At 37.6% G+C, this 20,326-nt stretch overlaps 1 protein-coding gene across 1 annotated transcript in view; it reads right to left on the bottom strand.

The window, feature by feature from the left end:
* Positions 1–20,326, bottom strand: part of LOC149776174 (transformation/transcription domain-associated protein-like) — a 176,703-nt gene that overhangs the window by 16,673 nt on the left and 139,704 nt on the right. Inside the window, exons 82-88 of the mRNA XM_089942483.1 lie at positions 19,446–19,539; positions 17,884–17,991; positions 14,933–15,040; positions 9,832–9,948; positions 9,145–9,360; positions 8,626–8,767; positions 772–968 (exon numbers count right to left, since the gene is read on the bottom strand). Coding sequence (XP_089798609.1) covers positions 772–968; positions 8,626–8,767; positions 9,145–9,360; positions 9,832–9,948; positions 14,933–15,040; positions 17,884–17,991; positions 19,446–19,539 — 982 coding nt within the window. The remainder of the gene's footprint in view (positions 1–771; positions 969–8,625; positions 8,768–9,144; positions 9,361–9,831; positions 9,949–14,932; positions 15,041–17,883; positions 17,992–19,445; positions 19,540–20,326) is intronic.

The following is a 20,326-nucleotide window of genomic DNA, read 5'->3' as shown; positions in this document are numbered from 1 at the left end:
TGATTTTCAGTCAAACAATATTTGAGTCTGAATAAAAATCAAAGACCTTTGTAAACATATGGCCAATATACAACCTTTGTCTCACAAAAACAAAAGAAGAACTGTGGAAGATAGCAAGATAAACCATTATAAAGTTAAATGACATTGCTTATTTCATTTGGCTCTGGAGGTTTTTGTCGTTTTTGCCAGAAATGCATGTAGGAAAGACATTTTGGGGGCTATTTCTGAATACATCGTAATACATTGACATTCAACAGATTTTCCATGAGACTAATGCCTAGTTGTATTAGAAACATCGTTTTCCATTGATTATTTTGCTTGTGCATGAGCAGAAGGGTAAAAGTTGGATGTTTTTTTTTTTTTTTGCTTAATGGACCTATCATTTTCATATGGAGACCACTCTTTATTCAAAATGCCCACCTTATCCTAATTTTTGCAAAGGTTCACCTGTCTGTGTGCAGTTCAGACTGGTCTGCCTTAGATCTGAGGCCAAAAGGTCTAAAATCCAGACACAAAATCGGATTCTGACCACAAGCGAATTTTGGGTTTAAAAAAAACGGTCCAAAATATTAGGTTTTTCCCTCTGTATTTTGTAGTTTAACTAGAACATCCAGATTATTTGGTATCATTGTAGAGCTATATCTGTCGGCTCTTTTGTAATACCACCCAATTTGGTGTGTCTTAAATGACATTGATGCTGCAGAGCTTGGAAGTAGGGTACAGCCTCATCAAGCCTACAGGCAGGATTGGGGCTGAATGAGTTAAACATACCTTTTTATGCCAGGTAATATATTCATCTCTAAGAATGGCCCGGAGGAAGCTGGGTAACTTGTACTGTGACTGAACCAGACAGCGTGCTGCAGACACCATGGATGCAGTAAGTGGACCACATACTCCAGTGAGTGTCAAAAACTCGGCAATATTTGGGGTCAATCGGAATGGAACTGGTCTGTTAGAATCCAATTCACCTGCAAAGCAAAATGAGGAAATATAAATTCAATCAGCTCACTAATTAAATCTTATGATGATCTAGTAAACTAACCATAGTGACCTTCTTTGGTTGTGACTGGATAGCATTGAGATGTCCAGTGCATACATACATACATATGTACGTACGCATGCAGGCATGCATGTATATATGTATGTATGTACACATGTATTTATATTCCAATAAACTGGCATGTAAAGTCTTTCACTGTACAGAATAAAAATTCTAACTTTATTTTGCTGCATTATGTTGCTAAGTGGGAGCAACATAATGAACATAAATATGTTTTGTTTCCTTTCAAACCTTTAATTCTAAAGATTTCATTAGCAATAGATGTATGCATATTACATTAAGAAAACAAAAACAATAGACATAAATAATTAGAATCTTGTCTTGTAATGAAATGTTAATCCTGAATTTATCTGTGCCAATAAAATCCCAAACAAGATTTTCCAAACAAGCTAATCTCCTTAAGACGCTCTGGTTAAAAATCCATCATTTAAAAAACATTTTCAAAAGCGTTGCTTTAAACTTTGACAAAAGACCTTCAAAATTATATACTGTTGTAAAACAAGGACTGATTTTTCTGTAAAATAAACTTGTCTTCTTGTAATTCGTTAAACCAGTCCCCAAACCTGTCTTGATACAAGGGCTCAAATCGTTTTTTAATACATAATTTAAGGGACAATTTCTCATTTCAGCTCTGAGATTCAACAATCTGGGCTACCAATTTGGCTTCAAATGAACAGCACTCCATTTTCTAATCCAAGTTTCCTCCGAATCTTCCCACCCCATTTTTCATATTTGGATATTTTAATTGGGGTGTGGGGTCATTGCGACTGCATATCGAAAATTTGGAATTTGCCGCCACCATGCAGTAGCAACAAATGGTGGTCGCTTACCACAGGTATAGAAATTTAAATTTATGTTATATCAACTCATAACTGCACGAAATCAATAGGAAAATGATTTATTTTCTCAGAAACAGCAAGTATTAGAATAGTTATGTCATTAATCCACTGACAGACAAAATGAAACTACAGCTTAAATGAAACCTGACCCTGTACTCGCCATTTGCATTACTTGTCATATGACTTCACAAATCTCAAATGACGACATTGGAAGTCCAATAGTTACGTGAACAACACACTCCTTTATATATGTAATGTCGTAAGAAATTCAATTATATTAAATGAAAGTTAGATACTTTTTGTAAAAACCAGCAATCTGGCCAGTCTGATTTATCAAGCAGAGAGCACATGTCAACATGGTAGTCACGTGATACAACGAAACTCCAAATGTTGTTCTTGGAATATATATAAATATGAAGAATTTTGTGTTCTTTCCTAGTACTACTTTCATTTAATATTTTTTTTTTTTTTTCTCTACAACATTTGAAAATCAAGGTTGTTAGATTTGTGAACTCACGCCACTAGCAATGCAAATCACAGGTACCAGGTCACGCTTCATCAACGACGTAGTTTTTAGGAGATTATGATTTTAATACTCAGTTTCTGAGAAAATAAAATAATTTTCATATTGATTTAATGCATGTATCACTTGATCTAACAATGTTTTAAGTTTGCTAGTCCATCCAGTAAGCGGCTATGCTTGCCACCACCATGTTGGCCTCTGTGATGCTGGACTGGTTTTCATACCTTCCATGTAAAGATACGGATATTGAGCTGTCTTTGAAAATAAAGTCTACTAGATCCATAATGCACCCTCCAAATATTCTGGTTAGAACTCGATAAATTTAACTCAAGATCAGTTTAGTTATGACCAAATTAGGCGATTGTTTCAGGTATCAAGTGTTGGCGGAATATTCATGGTTTTTCCCTGACTTTCATCAATATTTGCGAAATTCAAAGACTTTTCAGAGTCGGGAAAAAATTATCATTTCTCCCAACTTTTTCCCTGATTTCCTGGTAGCATGGGAACCCTGTACATTTGTATGTATGCATGTATCTATTTAGGGGTGTACGGTGTGTCCGGGGAGGGGTAGAATCTCTGGTTGGGGGAAGCAGTCGTACTCCTTCGGGGATAGCTTGCCCACCTTTGGTCCCCACTTGGCACTCAGCTCTCACCTGTGGCATGCACAGAAGCCACATCCCAGAAACAGCCATGACTGGCCGGCTTATCCAGGCTGAGGATAACTGGCGGGTCTTAAACCTTCGGTCAGTTAGGCTTTGTCTATCTAGCATGTGAAGACTGGATTTGGCAGCCTGCATGGGGAAACCACTAGATGGTCAACGGGCAGAAAGGCAATTCCCAGCAGAACACCATGGAGTGCTAAGAGCTAGATGAGACATGTAGGACATCGCAGTCGTCTGCTGGACTCAACTTCGTCTCTGGCCGTCTTGACTTTGTCATGCTGCTGGACACAGATGGTTTTGGGTGAGAGAATGAGGTTGGCAAATTGCACAACTCTTCCTCACTTAAAACAAAGACCCCAGAGGAGACCTGCCTTAATAGGAAAGGAACTCACCAGATACAATGTGGACATTGCTGCCTTGAGCGAGACCTGACTTGCCGGAGAAGGCAAACTCTGTGAAAGGGGCTCCGGATACACTTACTGGACAGATATGACGTGGAAAGACCCCAGAGGAGAACTGCCTTAATAGGAAAGGAACTCGCCAGATACAATGTGGACCTTGCTGCCTTGAGCTAGACCCGGCTTGCAGGAAAAGGCAAACTCTGTGAAAGGGGCTTCAGATACACTTTCTTTTGGAGCAGCCGAGGAAGTGAAGAATGCCGTGAGGCTGTTGTCAGCTTTGCAGTGAAGACAATAATGATTGGCAAATTGGCAGGACCTCCCAAGGGAGTAAATGACAGACTCATGACCATGAAACTCCCCCTCCTGTCTGGAAGAAAACACCTTACCATCATCAGTTGCTTAACCAACCCGGATGAAGTGAAGGTTCTGTGAGGATCTTCATTCCGTCATTGCTGATGTTACAATGGCTGATACGGTCATCATTCTTGGTGACTTCAATACAAGAGTAGGCTGTGATCATGCTGAATGGTATGGAGTGCTAGGAAAGTACAGAGTGGGTCACTGTAACATCAATGGTCTCCTTTTGCTCCAGACTTGCGCCAAGCATGAACTGCTGATCACCAATACAGTCTTCCACCTCCCTACCTGAAACCAGATGTCATGGATGCACCCTCACTCTAAGCACTGGCATCTCATCAACTATATAATTGTCAGGAAGAGGGACAGGCAGGCTGTGCATATGACGAAGTCCTTGTGCAGTGCCGACTGCTGGACAGACCATTGCCTCATCATCAGCAAGCTCAACATCCGCATTCAGCCCAAAAGATGCCCGCAGGGAAAGAAGACTCCTAAATGACTAAACATCACCAAGCTGACACGTACCAATACCAAACAGTCTCTCATGGATGCCCTGGAAGAATGTCTGAAATCCACCCCTCTGGACAATCAGAATGTGGAGACCGACTGGGTGGCATTCAGAGAGATGGTCTACAGCACAGCTTTGGAAATCCTAGGACCCTCAACAAGAAAGCAGCAAGAATGGTTTGATGAGAACTGCAACAAGATCAAGCAGTCGCTGGAAGAGAAACACCACCTCCACCAAATCTACATCAACAACCCCAAGTCTGCCTCCAGGAATGATGCGTACAACAATGTACGCAACACTGTACAGCAGAAACTTTGTCAGATGCAAGACACATGGCCGAGCAACAAAGCTGATGAGATCCAGTGCTATGCAGACAATGCCCTGAAAGAAGTTTATGGATCTACATCCTCTGGATCATCCCCCCTTCTCAGCGCAGACAAGAACATTCTAATTACTGACAAAGAGAAGATTCTTTAATGTTGGGCTGAACACTTTGACAGCATCCTGAATCGCCCTTCATCCATCAATGATCAAGCCGTCAGTCGCCTTCCCCAATTACCCATCAACTAAGCACTGGATGACCCCCCACCAACCTTGCTCGAAACACAGAGAGCGATATGTCTGCTCTCCAGTGGGAAAGCCCCTGATTCAGACTCCATCCAAGCTGAAGTCTACAAGGAAGGGGGAACAGCCCTGATACAAAGGCTTCACCAACTGTTTTTACTGATGTGGCAGCAAGAGACGATCCCCCAGGAATTCAAAGATGCTTCCATAATCCACCTGTAAAAGTGCAAAGGGAACCACCAGGACTGCGACAACCACTAAGGTATATCCTTGCTCTCAATTGCAGTAAAGATACTCACCAGAATCCTATTGATCTGCCTCACTATGCACCTTGACCAGGGACTCATGCCAGAAATTCAGTGTGGAATCCAAAGGGAATGTGGGACAATCAACAAGGTGTTTGCTGCGAGGCAGCTACAAGAGAAATGTCAAGAGCAAAATGTCAACCTCTTCTCAATCTATGTCAACTTGACAAAGGCCTTTGATACTGTCAGCAGAGAAGGCTTGTAGAAGGCATTGACCAAATACGCATACTAGAGAAAATTTATATCCATGGTGCAGCATTTCAATGAAGGCATGCAGGCACGAGTCCAGGACAATGGAGAGACGTATGAGCCATTCCCAGTAACCAATGGCATCAAGTAGGGTTGTGTTCTGGCACCACCACTGTTCAGTCTATTGTTCTCTGCCATGGTGACTAATGCTTTCAGAGACGGAGATGTTGGAGTCAGCATCAGGTACCGTACATAAGGAAAACTGTTCAACCCCAGGAGGCTTCAAGCAAAAACCAAGGTTATGACAGACACCATCAGGGAATTCTTATTTGCTGATGACTGTGCCTTTAACGCTGGTTCAGAAGCTGACCTGCAATGCTGTGTTGACAAGTTCTCCAGCTCCTGCACAAGCTTCAGTCTCACCTTTAGTACCAAGAAGACTTATGTCCTGCATCAGCCAGCCCATGGAAAGCCCTATGTTGAACTCAACATCATTGTCAATGACCAAAACTCAACGTAGTGAACCGTTTCACCTACCTTGGCAGCACACTGTCACAGAGCATCACTACTGATGATAAAGTGAACCTCCACACTGCCAGAGCCAGCTCAACGCTTGGCAGACTGTATGCCAACATCTGGAATAGAAGAGGCATCAGCAGCCAGACCAAACTAAAGGTCTACAGGGCAGTTGTGCTCCCCACACTATTTTATGAATGTGAAACTTGGATGGTGTATCAACGCCATGTCAGGAAGCTAAACCACTTTCACACCACAAGTCTCAGGAAAATTCTCAACATCAAGTGGCTAGGACAAGGTTCCTGACACTGAGGTACTTGCCCAAGCAGGTCTACCCAGCATCCACACCATCCTGATGCAGTCTCAGCTACGCTGGGCAGGACATGTTGTATGCATGCCAAACCACCTGCTGCCTAAGAGACTTCTATGGCAAGCTACAGAAAGGACAGCGATCCCATGGAGGTCAGAAGAAATGCTTCAAAGGCAATATGAAAGCTGCATTGAAAGAGTTCAACATAAACCGTGATTCCTGGGAGCAAACAGTATGCGATCAAGTCACTTAGCATTCCTCCGTGAAAAAAGGCTCCAAGTTGTGCGAATTTAGCAGGTGGCAGCTGCAGAGCTGAAGAGGCAAGCCAGAAAAGCATGTGCCATCAACCCTCCTGGAGATGTCCCTCTCATCCCTTGTCCCTTATGCAAACGAACATTCCATGCAAAGATTGGCCTCATCAGCCACCTGTGCATGCAAAGAACAGAACCTGCCCCTCCAACCCTCAGATGATTAGAGTGGTCCTCATCGACTCAACGGATGAACAACGAACGAACCATGCATGTATGTATGTATGAATAAGAGATGCTACCAGGATTTTATCTCAATCAGAGGGGAGTAGGAAAAAAAGGATGGGGTAAGGAAATGGCTATAGTTCAAGATTTACCATGTTGATTGTTTCTGAGTAACCAGTTCCTTATCTAGGCATGAATTTTGTTCTGTGCTGAGAACGATCCTTTTGCAGTCTACTGTCTGAGTGACGTATACACAGCTAGCTTAGCCAGCTTCAGTATGATGGGAAATTGTCCTGTCTGGTTGTTAGGTACAATTGTCCAGAGCTCACATGTATTATTTTTTGGATCCTTCTCTTCTAAAAAAACATTTTTTACTAACATAAGCTCTGCCTAAGTTTCACTTTCTTAATCAGTGCTTTGCTGACTACTGTGTCAGATTTCCTACCTCTTCCATAATGTTCTATTAAGGTTTTAGGTCCATCAAAGCCATAAATTGATTGTTCAGACATGTATTTTCATAAAATAAACATCTGAACTTATTAAATTCATTTTTTATTCTTATTTATTCAGTTTATCTTAACCCAACTATAACTCTATAGTTCTGAAGCACATGATCCCAAAGGTCTAAATTGATTAGAAAAGTTGTTGTTGTTGTTGTTGTTCTAGGGTTTAACGCCATTTTTCAGCACAAGATAGGCTATACATGGTGGCCAGTATAACTGGTGGAGGAAGAACCCTGGAAAACCCAGGGAAGAACCACTGACCCACGAGAAGGATTAGAAAAGAAATGAAAATTGCACTCTACTTTAAACATGTCTGTATTTTAATTAGGCTCGGTATTCTGCCTCTTCTGCATTTAATTTCAAAATACTGCTAAAAGGGGGGAGGGATTGACTGGCATGCCATCTATTTATGTGAATCTGACATGTAAAATGGACTCATATTTAACAGCATTTACAAGGTAAAAATCACTCAATGATATCTCCTTTAACACTATCCCAGCTCCAATAATCAGATATACTTCATAACTTTAGAAATCACTGTCATCAACACTATCATTGGCCTGTATTTGCTGAATGAAATCATCATCTGAAGATGAACCTGGCTGGGAATCAGCCATTTGGGGGTTTTCTATGTAGCCCGTATTTTAATCCACATTTGTGTGTGTGTGCTTTTGATTTTTACTGTATCTTTAAAAAAATTTCTTTCATATTGCTATGATGTATGCAATGTGGCAGTTTATAGTGATATCTAGCACTGGGGCATTATGCTGAAGACATGTAGCATGATGTCCCACCCAGTCACAGTGTCCTAATACCAGGCTGACCAGTCCTAACACTAACCATTAATGATGAGCACCAAGTGAGGCAGCGGCTAGTACCATTTTTTATAAGTCTCTTGCATGACATGCTAGGGTTCAAACACATGACCTCCTGCATCCAAGGCACACTCTAATCACTAGGCCACCCAAGTGATATGAACCTGCATTTGTAAAACTTCCTTGATACAAGGCTTAAACTATGACATACTGCTTGTTCCTGGGCCCAATGTGCCAATCAAACTGAGTTTAACAACCATTAATATCAAGCTGAATAATCCAGATGTATAAACAGTTGCCTACCTGAAAAAAGACTGATGTTTCAAAAGTACTATTATACCTCTACTGGCATGACTTATGTCATGATAAGCACTTTAATGGGAAACATAAAATGAAAACTGTACAATGAATACTGGATACTGTATATGCTTTGAATGGTGATGATTATATACTAGTTATAGAGATGATGGTGATTATGGTTCCAGTGATGAAAATGATGACACAATTTCCACATTAATGATGAAGAAGACATCAACGATTATTTTTATACTAACTCATTTACAAACTAAACAAACAGAGCACTGACAGATCGAGACGTACCTGACTGGTCATCAATGTCAAACTTGAAGTATGAGACATTGAGGTAACCACAATCCTGATGAAGATACATCATGTCAGGATTCATCCGTGAAAGGTGGAGGACAAACTCTGCAAAGCCCATTAGAGCCAGCTGAACTGTAAACTGTCAAAATAAAACTAGACATTAAACTGACAATGTAATGATGGAAAGTAAACCAAAATTAAAAATTTCTTGTACAATTAATTTTGGGGAAAGTAACAGATTGAAAATGACAACACATTTTATCGGTTCAAAAAATATGACAGTTTAAACAAATGATAAAGGAAACTATAAATTAAGGTGTAAATTATAATAGATGACTGTGAATTCTAACTGAAATGTGAAAGGTATTCAGAAATTGTCAAGTGTTCTCCCCAGTAAATTAGACTTAATGAAAGTGATTTATTTAGTGATATTCCCTGAGGAATGAAACTGATACATTACTGTTGGTAAACAAGAGTGTAATAAAGGATATACTGGAATGAGAAATAAAATCCTACTGTTTTTCTGAAGATCCAGTAATCTGTGGAATCGAGGAAGGTGTGTAGTGCCCACTCTTTCAGCAATCCACGAGGTACCATATTGTTCTGAACCTCCTTCAAGATGTCTCGTAAAACCTGGTGACTTGCCTGTGACCCACGAGCCTGGACTGTGGCTAGTCTCTCATAGTAGCGAGCGATTGGTGCATCATGCTCAATTCCTCGCTTACTGCATCTCTGAAAATGATGAATATGTTTCAAATTAATAGAATGGCTGAGTCTTCTATAATCTGTGGAACAAAAAAGTAAATTAACAACATGTAAAGTGTTCAAGATTATATATTACAAATACCATTAATGTCTAAAGTTTGCCCACATTTAGAGATGCTAGAACATGAATCAGATTAATATCTCTGTATTTTTTTGTTTCTGAACTGCAGAAACAAATTCTGATCCAGATATGAAAAAAACATCACGTATTTACTGAAAAATTATCCTGTATGGTTCTCAATCAAACTTAAGAGTAAAAAACAAGGGTTCCATGGATGACCACATCCTGTCTGCAAACAGTTAGTGCTAAAATGTATTTTGAAAACAAAATCTTGATTTGTATTTATTTATTTATGTCCGCTGATCTACCATCAACACTGTCATTGTGATAAAAGTGGCATTATGTATCCCTGACTGCTATCGCAGCTGGTTCCTTACCTGCTTATAGACATCCAAAAGAGATATCGATGATGGATTGTCTTCCACCAATCTCATCTGTGGGGAGACTGCAATCACTCGTGGCACAGTAAAGTACAAGAGTCGACGAGATGTCTCCTGAAATGGGATTGGTCCATTTGTTAATTATCACATGAATGCAAATATTTTGTAAGAATATTTGCTGATAAAGTCATTCTGGGGGTATGGACCGTATGAGCCATTTCTTTTAGCAATTTTTAAGAAAGAAAAAAAATATTGGCACTAGCAGTAGTAATACCAGACCTGCCAACTCTTACAACTTTGCTGCAAGTCTTATGAAAATTACCCTTAAAATATGGATCTACGGCATACAAGCAAAAACTACGGAAAAATTATCGTTGCTGAAAAGTCCGGATAATTGGTTCATCTGTGTTTTATTTGGATCGGGGTTTCATCTTAGAATTAGTAAAATTAGTCTGGGAACCAGACTAACTTTACAAAAGCACTCCAGACACTCTAAACTGCACTTATTTGTTCATGTGAAGCATCTGCATGATCAAACTGTTGATTAAAGAATTGTTAAAAATGGCGTCCAGAAAGCGATGCATGTTTAAGGGGAAAATAAGCTTCTAGAAAAGTGTTACTAATCAACACAGAAGAATAAAAAGGAGTACTCAGATTTTTGTGAATAAAAGCTGGAAAGGAAACAATTATGAAAATTGGACATCATGTGTCAATTTGAGTATGTCTCGTGGCGGAAGAAATGATTGCCATCGTCATGTGAAATGGAAAACAAATTCCAAGAATTATGTCAAGTTGAGAGACAGCACCCAGCCATTGCGCTGTATAGGGTTTGGAACTGTACTAGTGGTAAATAAAGTCCACCCATACTTTACAAACTTTTCATTTGAACATAATGTTTACTGTCGATGCATCAAACATTTAATTATGTTTTCCAGCTTTACAATAGCAGTTATTGATATTTTGTTACACCTTACTGAAAACTGGTCAATCTTATGGAAAAAAATCAACTGCCTTACTGACACGGACTCGTCAGGGTTGGCAGGTCTGTAATACCACAAGTGGGCTTGCACAACCCTGCAAAAAAGCCAACAACTTAATGACCTTTCCTGGATCTATCAACTTTTTGCAAGCCAATTTATGCTCAGTAGTGCAATTTTATGACTGATCAACATAGGAATGCGAGTGAAATGTATTAGATATGGGGATTATATATGTTTTTGTCTGCTATCAATGTTAACCAAATACTTTAGGTCATTGAAGAATGACTTACTGAAGTTACAATTATGTGATTATTGCTATGTGTGACAATATTCAACTCATTGCTACCAGGCAGGTAGGGTTTGATACAATGTTGCCTAATAGTACCAGCACCTGTTTAACATCAAGTCTCTGCATGGGTTCGAGTCTCGGGCTCAGCCAATGTGGATATGTGAAACAGCTTGCTGGTAGCTTCTCGTGGGTCGGTGGTTTTTTCCGGGGTTTTCCTGGGTTCTTCCTCCACCATTAATACTGGCAGACATTTATAGCCTATTTTGTGCTGAAAAATGGCGTTAAACCCTATAACAACAACAACAACAACAACATCAAGTCACTACCATTTGGTTTCATTTAATTCCCTGTTTGCAACAGACAATACCTTCTGATCTCACACCCCAAAAAAACAAACTGTCCACATATCCAGCATGGGTTGGGTAAGATCGGAGAAAACATTGGACTCCTTTTGATGAGGGCTCAACAAAATTCAATGCTTCACAAACATAATTAATCATTTTAATTTCTGCATCTCAACAAACGCTAGAAACAAGATTGGCTCATAAGCCTGACAAATGCACATGATCAACGCTTTCATTTCAATCAAGTGGTACTTGAGCAAATGTCTTTGTGCAACCACAGGCAAAAAATTGTTTGAGTTTTTTGTTTTGTTTGATAGTACATCAACACATGTAGGTTATTTAGTGACAAGGCAAGTGCCTTACACCATGGTAACCAACCTGGACTGATCCAATGGTATGAATTCACACCCACAGTGTTTTAATTGTTAGTCCGGCATGTTGATCACTATGTCGCTGTGGCCCATGTGCATGAAATAGAGCAATCAATGAGTACCAGTGTTTTCCCCATAATGCTTCCTGTAGGTCTTGATTGAAAGTAAATCAATTTTTGTCACTTCTATCTGATTTAAAATAACTGACTGAACAACTGTTTTTTTTTGGTTTCCAATAAATTATAAGAACAATATTCACAACTGGCAAACATCTGTCCTACATGCAAGTTGTAATTTGGGTTGAGATTTAAAAAAATAAAGATTGACCACATCCAGTACAATTCTTTCTCATGCCTTGAAAAAAAACATGGGCTCATCTGGATACAATAATGGTACCTCTCTTAATAGCCTTTGGCTAGATAAATCTTGAGTCTGAAGTTTTAGAAAGCAATCAGTTATTTGTATTATGAGCTACCATATATAATCACTTATAAGTTGAGTCAGACTGCAAATAACAAAAGATCCTGATCTGCAATAGCATAATGTGAATGCAGATCAGGGTCTATCTTTTTTTGTTCTACTAATTACACCTAACAAACTGCACATACCCAGACCTGCTGGTGCACTATATGAAAATAGATCTGGGTCTGTGCAGTCTGCATGTATATACAGTATCTCAATGCTAATCTCATGGTATAATATAAATTATCTTATAATTTTGCCAAAGTCAGACAACTGTGACCCCTTGAAATGAGAGCATCATTTATATAAACCAAAGACGAAAATAGCAGAAGTACCTGAAGGGATATAACTCTGGAGAAAACGTCCATATAAACAACCAACTCTTGTTATCTGGCAAATCACATACTAATGATCATACTATGACAATATGATCCAGTGGAATGCATGTTACTTAAAAAAAATCAACTTGATTTGATGGAATCTTTGGATTAACAAATGAAAAAGATGGTTTCATTTCTAAAATAATTCTACTTTTGTTGGGAAGAAATATGTAACTGTTTGGTTAAAACAAGGTTAAATAAGTCAGCCGCATCTGAAACATGCATACTACAGTTGTACTGGAAATCAGAAAGGGGGACAAAAAATGGAGTCGAACTCAACAACAGCAACAGATCCAGACAAACACTAGATGGTGGGAGTCAATGGTTGTGTACCAATTATGCCTACTTATAAGACTTGTTCAACTGCAAACTGCACAGGCACAGACCAACTGTCATATAATGGGAAGGTAGACCTGGCTCTAAGCAGTTTATTAGTAGTTATCAGTAGAAAAACATGGACCCTGAACTGGCAGTGAATTATTCAATCACAAATTAGGTTCTATGTTGTTTGCAGTTAGACCAGACTTATAAATGAGCATATATGGTACGTGCAAAAAGTGATTGGTTTGGTTTTGGTGTTTTTACAGCACAGCAACACAAGTAGGTTATTTCAGTGCTGAAACAACTGCAGCAAAGTGCTTTGCCCAAGGCTGGACTGATCTGATGTTAGGATTTGAAACCATATCACTTCAGTCATGGTACTAGCATTCTAACCAATGAGTCACTATGGCTCTGGCTTCCAATCTGATCACTTCAGCCATGGTACTAGCATTTTAACCAATGTGACGTGATGGCTCTGGCTTCCAATCTGATCACTTCAGCCATGGTACTAGCATTCGAACCACTGTGTCATGATGGCTCTGGCTTCCAATCTGATCACTTCAGCCATGGTACTAGCATTTTAACCAATGTGTCATGATGGCTCTGGTTTCCAATCTGATCACTTCAGCCATGGTACTAGCATTCTAACCACTGAGTCACTATGGCCCTGGCTTCCATTCTGTATCATAAGACATGCAGGATGAATCAAATAAAAATATAAAAAGTCCCTTGAAGAGACTGATGCTCTACTGTCAAAAATGAAAATGTAGAAATCCATGATAATTTGTTCCTTCCATCCTTTTGAACTTCAGAATCATGAAACAATCACTGATTACCTTGAGAAATTTCAGTATACCAAATTTAGTAGCAACAATTTTCTTATATGTTTGGGTTAACATGTCTACAAGATACTTGTAGATGTAGTATAAATTGTTTGTCATTGCCTTTGACATTGCCAATGATGTCATGGATAGAAAATCGGTGAATTGTTTAAGATAACTATGCATTCAGAAGTAGCAACATTTACAAGATGGTCACTATGACAGCTACACTGAAGGCAGCATTGTCACAATTTTCACTTGGAAGGTAGTATCAGCAGTAAGGTTTGATGGGATGTCAGCACATTACTGATTATATGGATGTAGTATTGGCAGTAAGGTTTGATGGGATGTCAGCACATTACTGGTTATATAGTGCCAATTAAACATAAACAAAGTTTTTTAAAAGAAATCTAAAGAACTGCACAAATATCAAGAAGAAAAATTCCAAATAAGCACAACAGATTAATATTTATGTGTGGAGTATTGAAACCATTTTTGATATTCTTGAGTGAGAATAAGTTTTTCAATATGGCCATACATAATGTAAGAGTGGCACCATTTTCATTTAGGACCAACTAGACATCAGAAGTCTTTTCCTGAAAACACCAAGTTGTCATGATCATGCACTCAGGAGGAAGAGTGATAATAATATTTTAAACATGGCTACCATGGTGATATCAGATCAGCAACATTTTCATTTAGGACCAACCAGACACCATTTAGATGAAATATGGTGAAAATTCTAGATGGTTGCCACTACATCGAAAGTGGATGTCAGTTCGGCATCATTTTCATTTAGGAAGAACAAGACATCATAAGTACTTTAGTTAAAACTCCATGTTCAGATGACCATCCATACTAGGGGAGAAACAATAACAAGACTCTTAAGCTGAACTATTTTCATTTAGGGTCAAGACATTTTTATGGCAATCCCACACGTAGTTTAGGAGGAGTATTGATAACAAACTTGTGCTAACAAACGCATGGAGAGGTGATCACACAAACTCTTCTGGTATATGACCAGTGGAGTCAGATGTCACTAATAAACTGAAGACAACTAATGGGGCTCAAATTCCATGGCTGTACAATGACAGTACTTATCTCTTGTTATTTATTAAAACTGTTTGTACCTTTTGCTTGCTGAGGAAGTGGTTGAGCATCCGTAGCAGCTGTAATACCCTCTCCTCTCGTCGAGATTCTGTTAGACACGCATCATTCACAACAAGGTAGGGATAGATCTGTTGCAAAGAAAATCATTTTCATGGGTTGTGAGAGACAAGAGTTTTGTAAAAGGTAAAACTACATTATGGCAGTGAACATGATGAATATTATTACAACATTCAAGAATGATCACTTGTGAATTCATAATGTTGGTATTTAACTTTTTTTAAAATGTTTTTTTTTACATGATCCATGCAATCCAAACCCCCAAAGAAATTTACAGGCTGATTTACATTTTCTTGTGCTACTCTTTGCTAAATATTTTTATTTGTCAAGTAAGGGTCATTGCAAAGAAAAAGTATCCTATCACCTATGAAATAATAAGCTGAATGAATAATTAAAATTGCACTGAATGAGCACTGGCTGAAGATAATATATTCCTCGTATCAAATACACAAAGATAAAATGTATGCTGGTGGGTGAATTTTGTCACTATGACACAATTATTGAGATCTCACTAGTTTCCTGTAATAGAAAGCATGTTAAGCTGATTTAATGCAGGCTATAAATTGTTCAGGATTTCTTTAGATTTCATACATTATTTGTGACTTTTATATTTTAATTCAGAAGCTGGTTATTGCAATTATTTAACTGTACACTAATTTTTCTTTTTAATAATTTAATAAGTCACAACCTGGTGATTTTATACCCAATCTCTCGCAGTGTCAAACCTTCATAAAAGAGTGAGGCCTTATATATGAGATCATAATGTAACATGGTTCATACTGCCACTGACAGCTGATCGTCAAAGAAATTCAATTAGTTTACAATGACTTTCCAAAGTTTTCAACAAGCATTTTTTTCTGATGGAACTTTCTCCACATGTTATTTTGTTTATCACTCCAATAATTAGTACAAAAGCAGAGGAAAATACACAACTAGCTCACCACTACAGCAAAAGGATGCAACACTATCTAGTAACTACCCTTGTCAATTTTAACTCATTTTGTTTGTGTTTCTGTGTATTGATATTTTATTCATTAATTTTTGGGAAATGGGTCAATACAATATTCTGAATTTAAAAACTGATGTAATTCAGTTTCAAAGTTCTGTATTCTCTCAGATAAATTCAAATATTTTGAGAAAAAACTTGTGAATTTTTTCAAAGGCTTCAAGTTCATTACAAGGATAAAACCAGCTTTTCAAAACTGAAGGAATTTTTTAGGCAACTCCTCAAATTCAAAGATTTTTCAAGGTTATATGATCCATGGGCAATGATTGCATCATTCCAGGATGTGCAATATTCATTCATTTTACAAAAGCAGACTACCATATATACTCCCTTATGAGTCAGTTTCAATTGCAAACAACAAAAACTCTGATCTGCCATCGCATAATGCACCGACAGATCAGGGTCTATATTGTTTGTTTTACTGATTACTCTTAGAACACTGCACAGACCCAGATCAGCCATCATATTATGGAGAGACAAATCTAGGTCAGTGCAGTGTTGGACTTGAATTATCACTGAATATATATGGTACCTTAAACAAGGACAATTTAACATTATTGACTTTACAACTATCACCATCAACATCATCTGTCTCATTATCTGTTAACATGAGCATGACAATAAAGTCTTCAATAAGAAACAGGTTAGATGATTTTACTTTTGGGTGTCTATGCCATCATTCCATGAAACATTTTATTTTTGTTTTCATTTAGCCTCAAAGTAAAATATTATCATGTGATTCATTATCAGCTAAGCTCATTTCATGCGTTGATATCCAAGTACTTACATGACATTATAAGACTGCTTCTTTTGACTGCTGGTGCAATGGCATACATTATAATTACGTTGTGACATTGTCAATATAACGTCACTTGATACCTAACTGTATCATAGACTTATAAACTCAAGGACTGACTTAGTGTAACAAGGTGTTGCAACTTGTCTCTTATTAAATAATGAAAAATATTTCATTTCAAATAGCATGTATGATTCTGGATTGATGAGCCATACAAATATAAAAAAATTCACGAATGTAAACACTCCAATATTTAACAATCTATTATCTTTAAGACCCACACATAAGGTGTCCTATTTTTTCCACAGAATAGTATTGTTCACGGGATCCTTAAATTTGTGGTTATTAGCAACTAAGAAATTCACTAAACTTGGTTCCCACAAAAAATACTTAATTTACAATTATTATAGAATAAAATAACCCTTAGTCTTCAGAATCTTCCTTAGGAAATTAGGTAATATTACATCCAACCTACCAATACAACCACAGTAGTTGCTTTGATTCTTTCACAAAATCAGATGGCACAATAATTCCTAATAAAAAATTATGGAAATTAAGTAATATTATATCAAACCTACCAATACAACCACAGTAGCTGCTTTGATTTCTTTCACAAAATCAGATGGCACAATAATTCCTAATAAAAAATTATGGAAATAAAATCAGTGTAATGATCGATTTATTCTTAATTTAAGAATTTCAATGAAGAGACAGTCATAATCACTGTCAAATTTAATGCATCTTGTGTAACTTGTGTGAATCCTTTAAAATCAAGAAACTGTATGTCATTGTGTACAAGTTAGGTCCAACTGCAAACAACATAGAACCTAATCTGTCACAGCATGCTCAACTCACGGTTCAGGATCTACTTTTTTTTTTTTACTGATAACTCCAAACAAATTGCACAGACCCAGAAGTGACACTAAATTATCTGATGGCAGATCTGGGGCTGTGCAGTTTGCTGATGGATTTGACTTAGAAGTGAGAATATGCAGTAACTGTACATGAATAAATGCATTTCTTTGTTACTTTCTTTGTGAACAGTCACACAGTACTAAATCTACACAAATAAAACCATTTTTCTGGTGACTATATGCATCTGTGTCCCCTACCTTTCCATTGTGTCCCCTGATGTAAAGTCTCCTGGCCGCAGTATTGTGTTTCTGCACTATCTCAACCCTTGGCATGAACCTGGCTATCCTCACATAGTAGTGACTGTGCTGTAAGAACAATAGTACTACAGTGAATGGTTGTCACTTTTACTTTACCAGATAGTGACGGATTTTAAGTTTTTACATTAATATTGAATTTTATATACATTGTAAAGAATTTTCAAATCTTTAACTTTGATTATATCTTGTAGTATTTCATGTTTATCTTTGATTAGAAAGTTTTATCTTCCCAAAGTTTCTGCACATTTCTTAATTTTCACATTTGTTGAACTTTAGTTTTAATTGTTATACTCCTGAACTACAAGCAATAAATGTAAAACATTTTTATATTTCATCAAGTCCAACAAGAAGTTTTCCTTATGAAAAGATGAAATAAAGATCTAGTGTATTTTCCTTTCCAATTCTTTTCAAAATTTCAATAACTGTTCTACATTCATATTTAAAAATTGATGTTAGTGTGTTAGCGGAAAAGTGATTGCTGTGTCTCAATACCCACTAACATGGTCTTGAGAAAATCATGAATTTATTTAATTACAAAGGTATCAGTTTTTGTGGTTTTGTCAACAATGACACTTTTGTTGATACTTAGATTCATGGACTGGCATGTATCAAATGCCAGATCAATCATGTAAGGGCTGTTCCATTAAAATACATGGGACCCAGGGAAGGCACTTTTAAAGTGGGGTACTCACCCATAGATGCAATTTAGAATTTTCTTGTCATTTTAATATGAACTCTGAATCAAAGTACCCTGGCAAATATTTCTTTTTTAAACTGCCTTCCCTGGGTACCATGTATGTTTTAATGGAACACCCCTAAGATGCAATAGGTAATATGTTCAAATCTGGGTGTGTGATACAGAATGTATCAAATGCTGGATCAACCATGTAAGATGAAATGGATACATTCATATCTGGTTGTGTGATACAGAAAAAAATCAAATGCGAGATCATTCATGCAAGATGATATACGTATGTTAAATTTGGATGTGTGATATGGAATGTATCAAATGCCAAGTCAATCATGACAGCTGAAATAGGTAATACGTTCAAATCTGGGTGTGTGATACAGAATGTATCAAATGCCAAATCAATCATGACAGCTGAAATAGGTATGTTAAAATCTGGATGTGTGATATATCAACAACCGGATGAGTTGGGTATGTTGTAACACATGATACCGTCCTTCCTTCAAGTGAAAAAACACGACTGTTCAAAACTGAGTTCAGTTGCTGTGAACACAATAATGTTTGTGGTGTACTATTTATGTGGATTTCTTACTTGGTACAAACAGCAAATTTAAAAGCTTGAGGAACAACATTACTTCTATATAGTAATAGAACCCCTTGCCAATCCATGTTTATAATCTCTGAATTTGATCTGAGTTTCTCACTCAAAATGTTTTGAGAATACACCAGCGTCACTTGCAGTATAACAAATAAACTGAGAATACTGGCCAGGCCACACTTGGTAAATCAAGGAAATATTCAGATATTCACTTACCTTTGGCAGTAAAAACTCTCCAGGTAGTTCCACTTCTGCTGTCTGCAGAGAAAAGTTGCTCAGGAATCGGCACTTTTCCTCAATCAGGAATGACCTGTGTAAAAGTTACATGCCTTGTAAAGCAAACATATATAAAAAATGAATAGATTATGAAGCGAGTCGGCAATATCAACCCATTATTATGCATGTGGGTTTTAAATACTACCATGGTAACCATCTAAACAGCAAAAATTTGAAAAATTTCCTTTTATCCACTTCAAGATCTTTCTCAACTTTTAAAACAAATGAAATACTAAAATATGTATAGTGAAAAATATATTTAACATTAGAACCCGACATGGGAGCAGGACAGTTAGTCTTACTTTACTTAAATTCACAATTAATCAATGAATTTATTACTCAATCAATCCAATTTTCTGATTTAAAAACAAATTAGGATTAATAATAACCAACAAACAGATAAAAGCATCAGGTCAACATACTTAGGCTGGAGTCTGGTTTTGGCCTCCAGGATTTTACAAAAGTTAGGATTAATAATAGAAAAGAAAGAGATAAAAGCATAGGGTCAACATACTTAGGCTGGAGTCTGGTTTTGGCCTCCAGGATTTTACAAAAGTTAGGATTAATAATAGCCAAGAAAGAGATAAAAGCATAGGGTCAACATACTTAGGCTGGAGTCTGGTTTTGGCCTCCAGGATTTTACAAAAGTTAGGATTAATAATAGCCAAGAAAGAGATAAAAGCATAGGGTCAACATACTTAGGCAGGAGTCTGGTTTTGGCCTCCCGGATTTTACAAAAGTTAGGATTAATAATAGCCAAGAAAGAGATAAAAGCAAAGGGTCAACATACTTAGGCAGGAGTCTGGTTTTGGCCTCCAGGA

This window comes from Sinohyriopsis cumingii, chromosome 18 (genome assembly GCF_028554795.1).
Source record: "Sinohyriopsis cumingii isolate HCF-2022 chromosome 18, ASM2855479v2, whole genome shotgun sequence".
In the NCBI taxonomy this organism is placed as follows: Eukaryota; Metazoa; Mollusca; class Bivalvia; order Unionida; family Unionidae; genus Sinohyriopsis; species Sinohyriopsis cumingii.
This window is presented reverse-complemented; position numbering and strand designations above follow the sequence as displayed.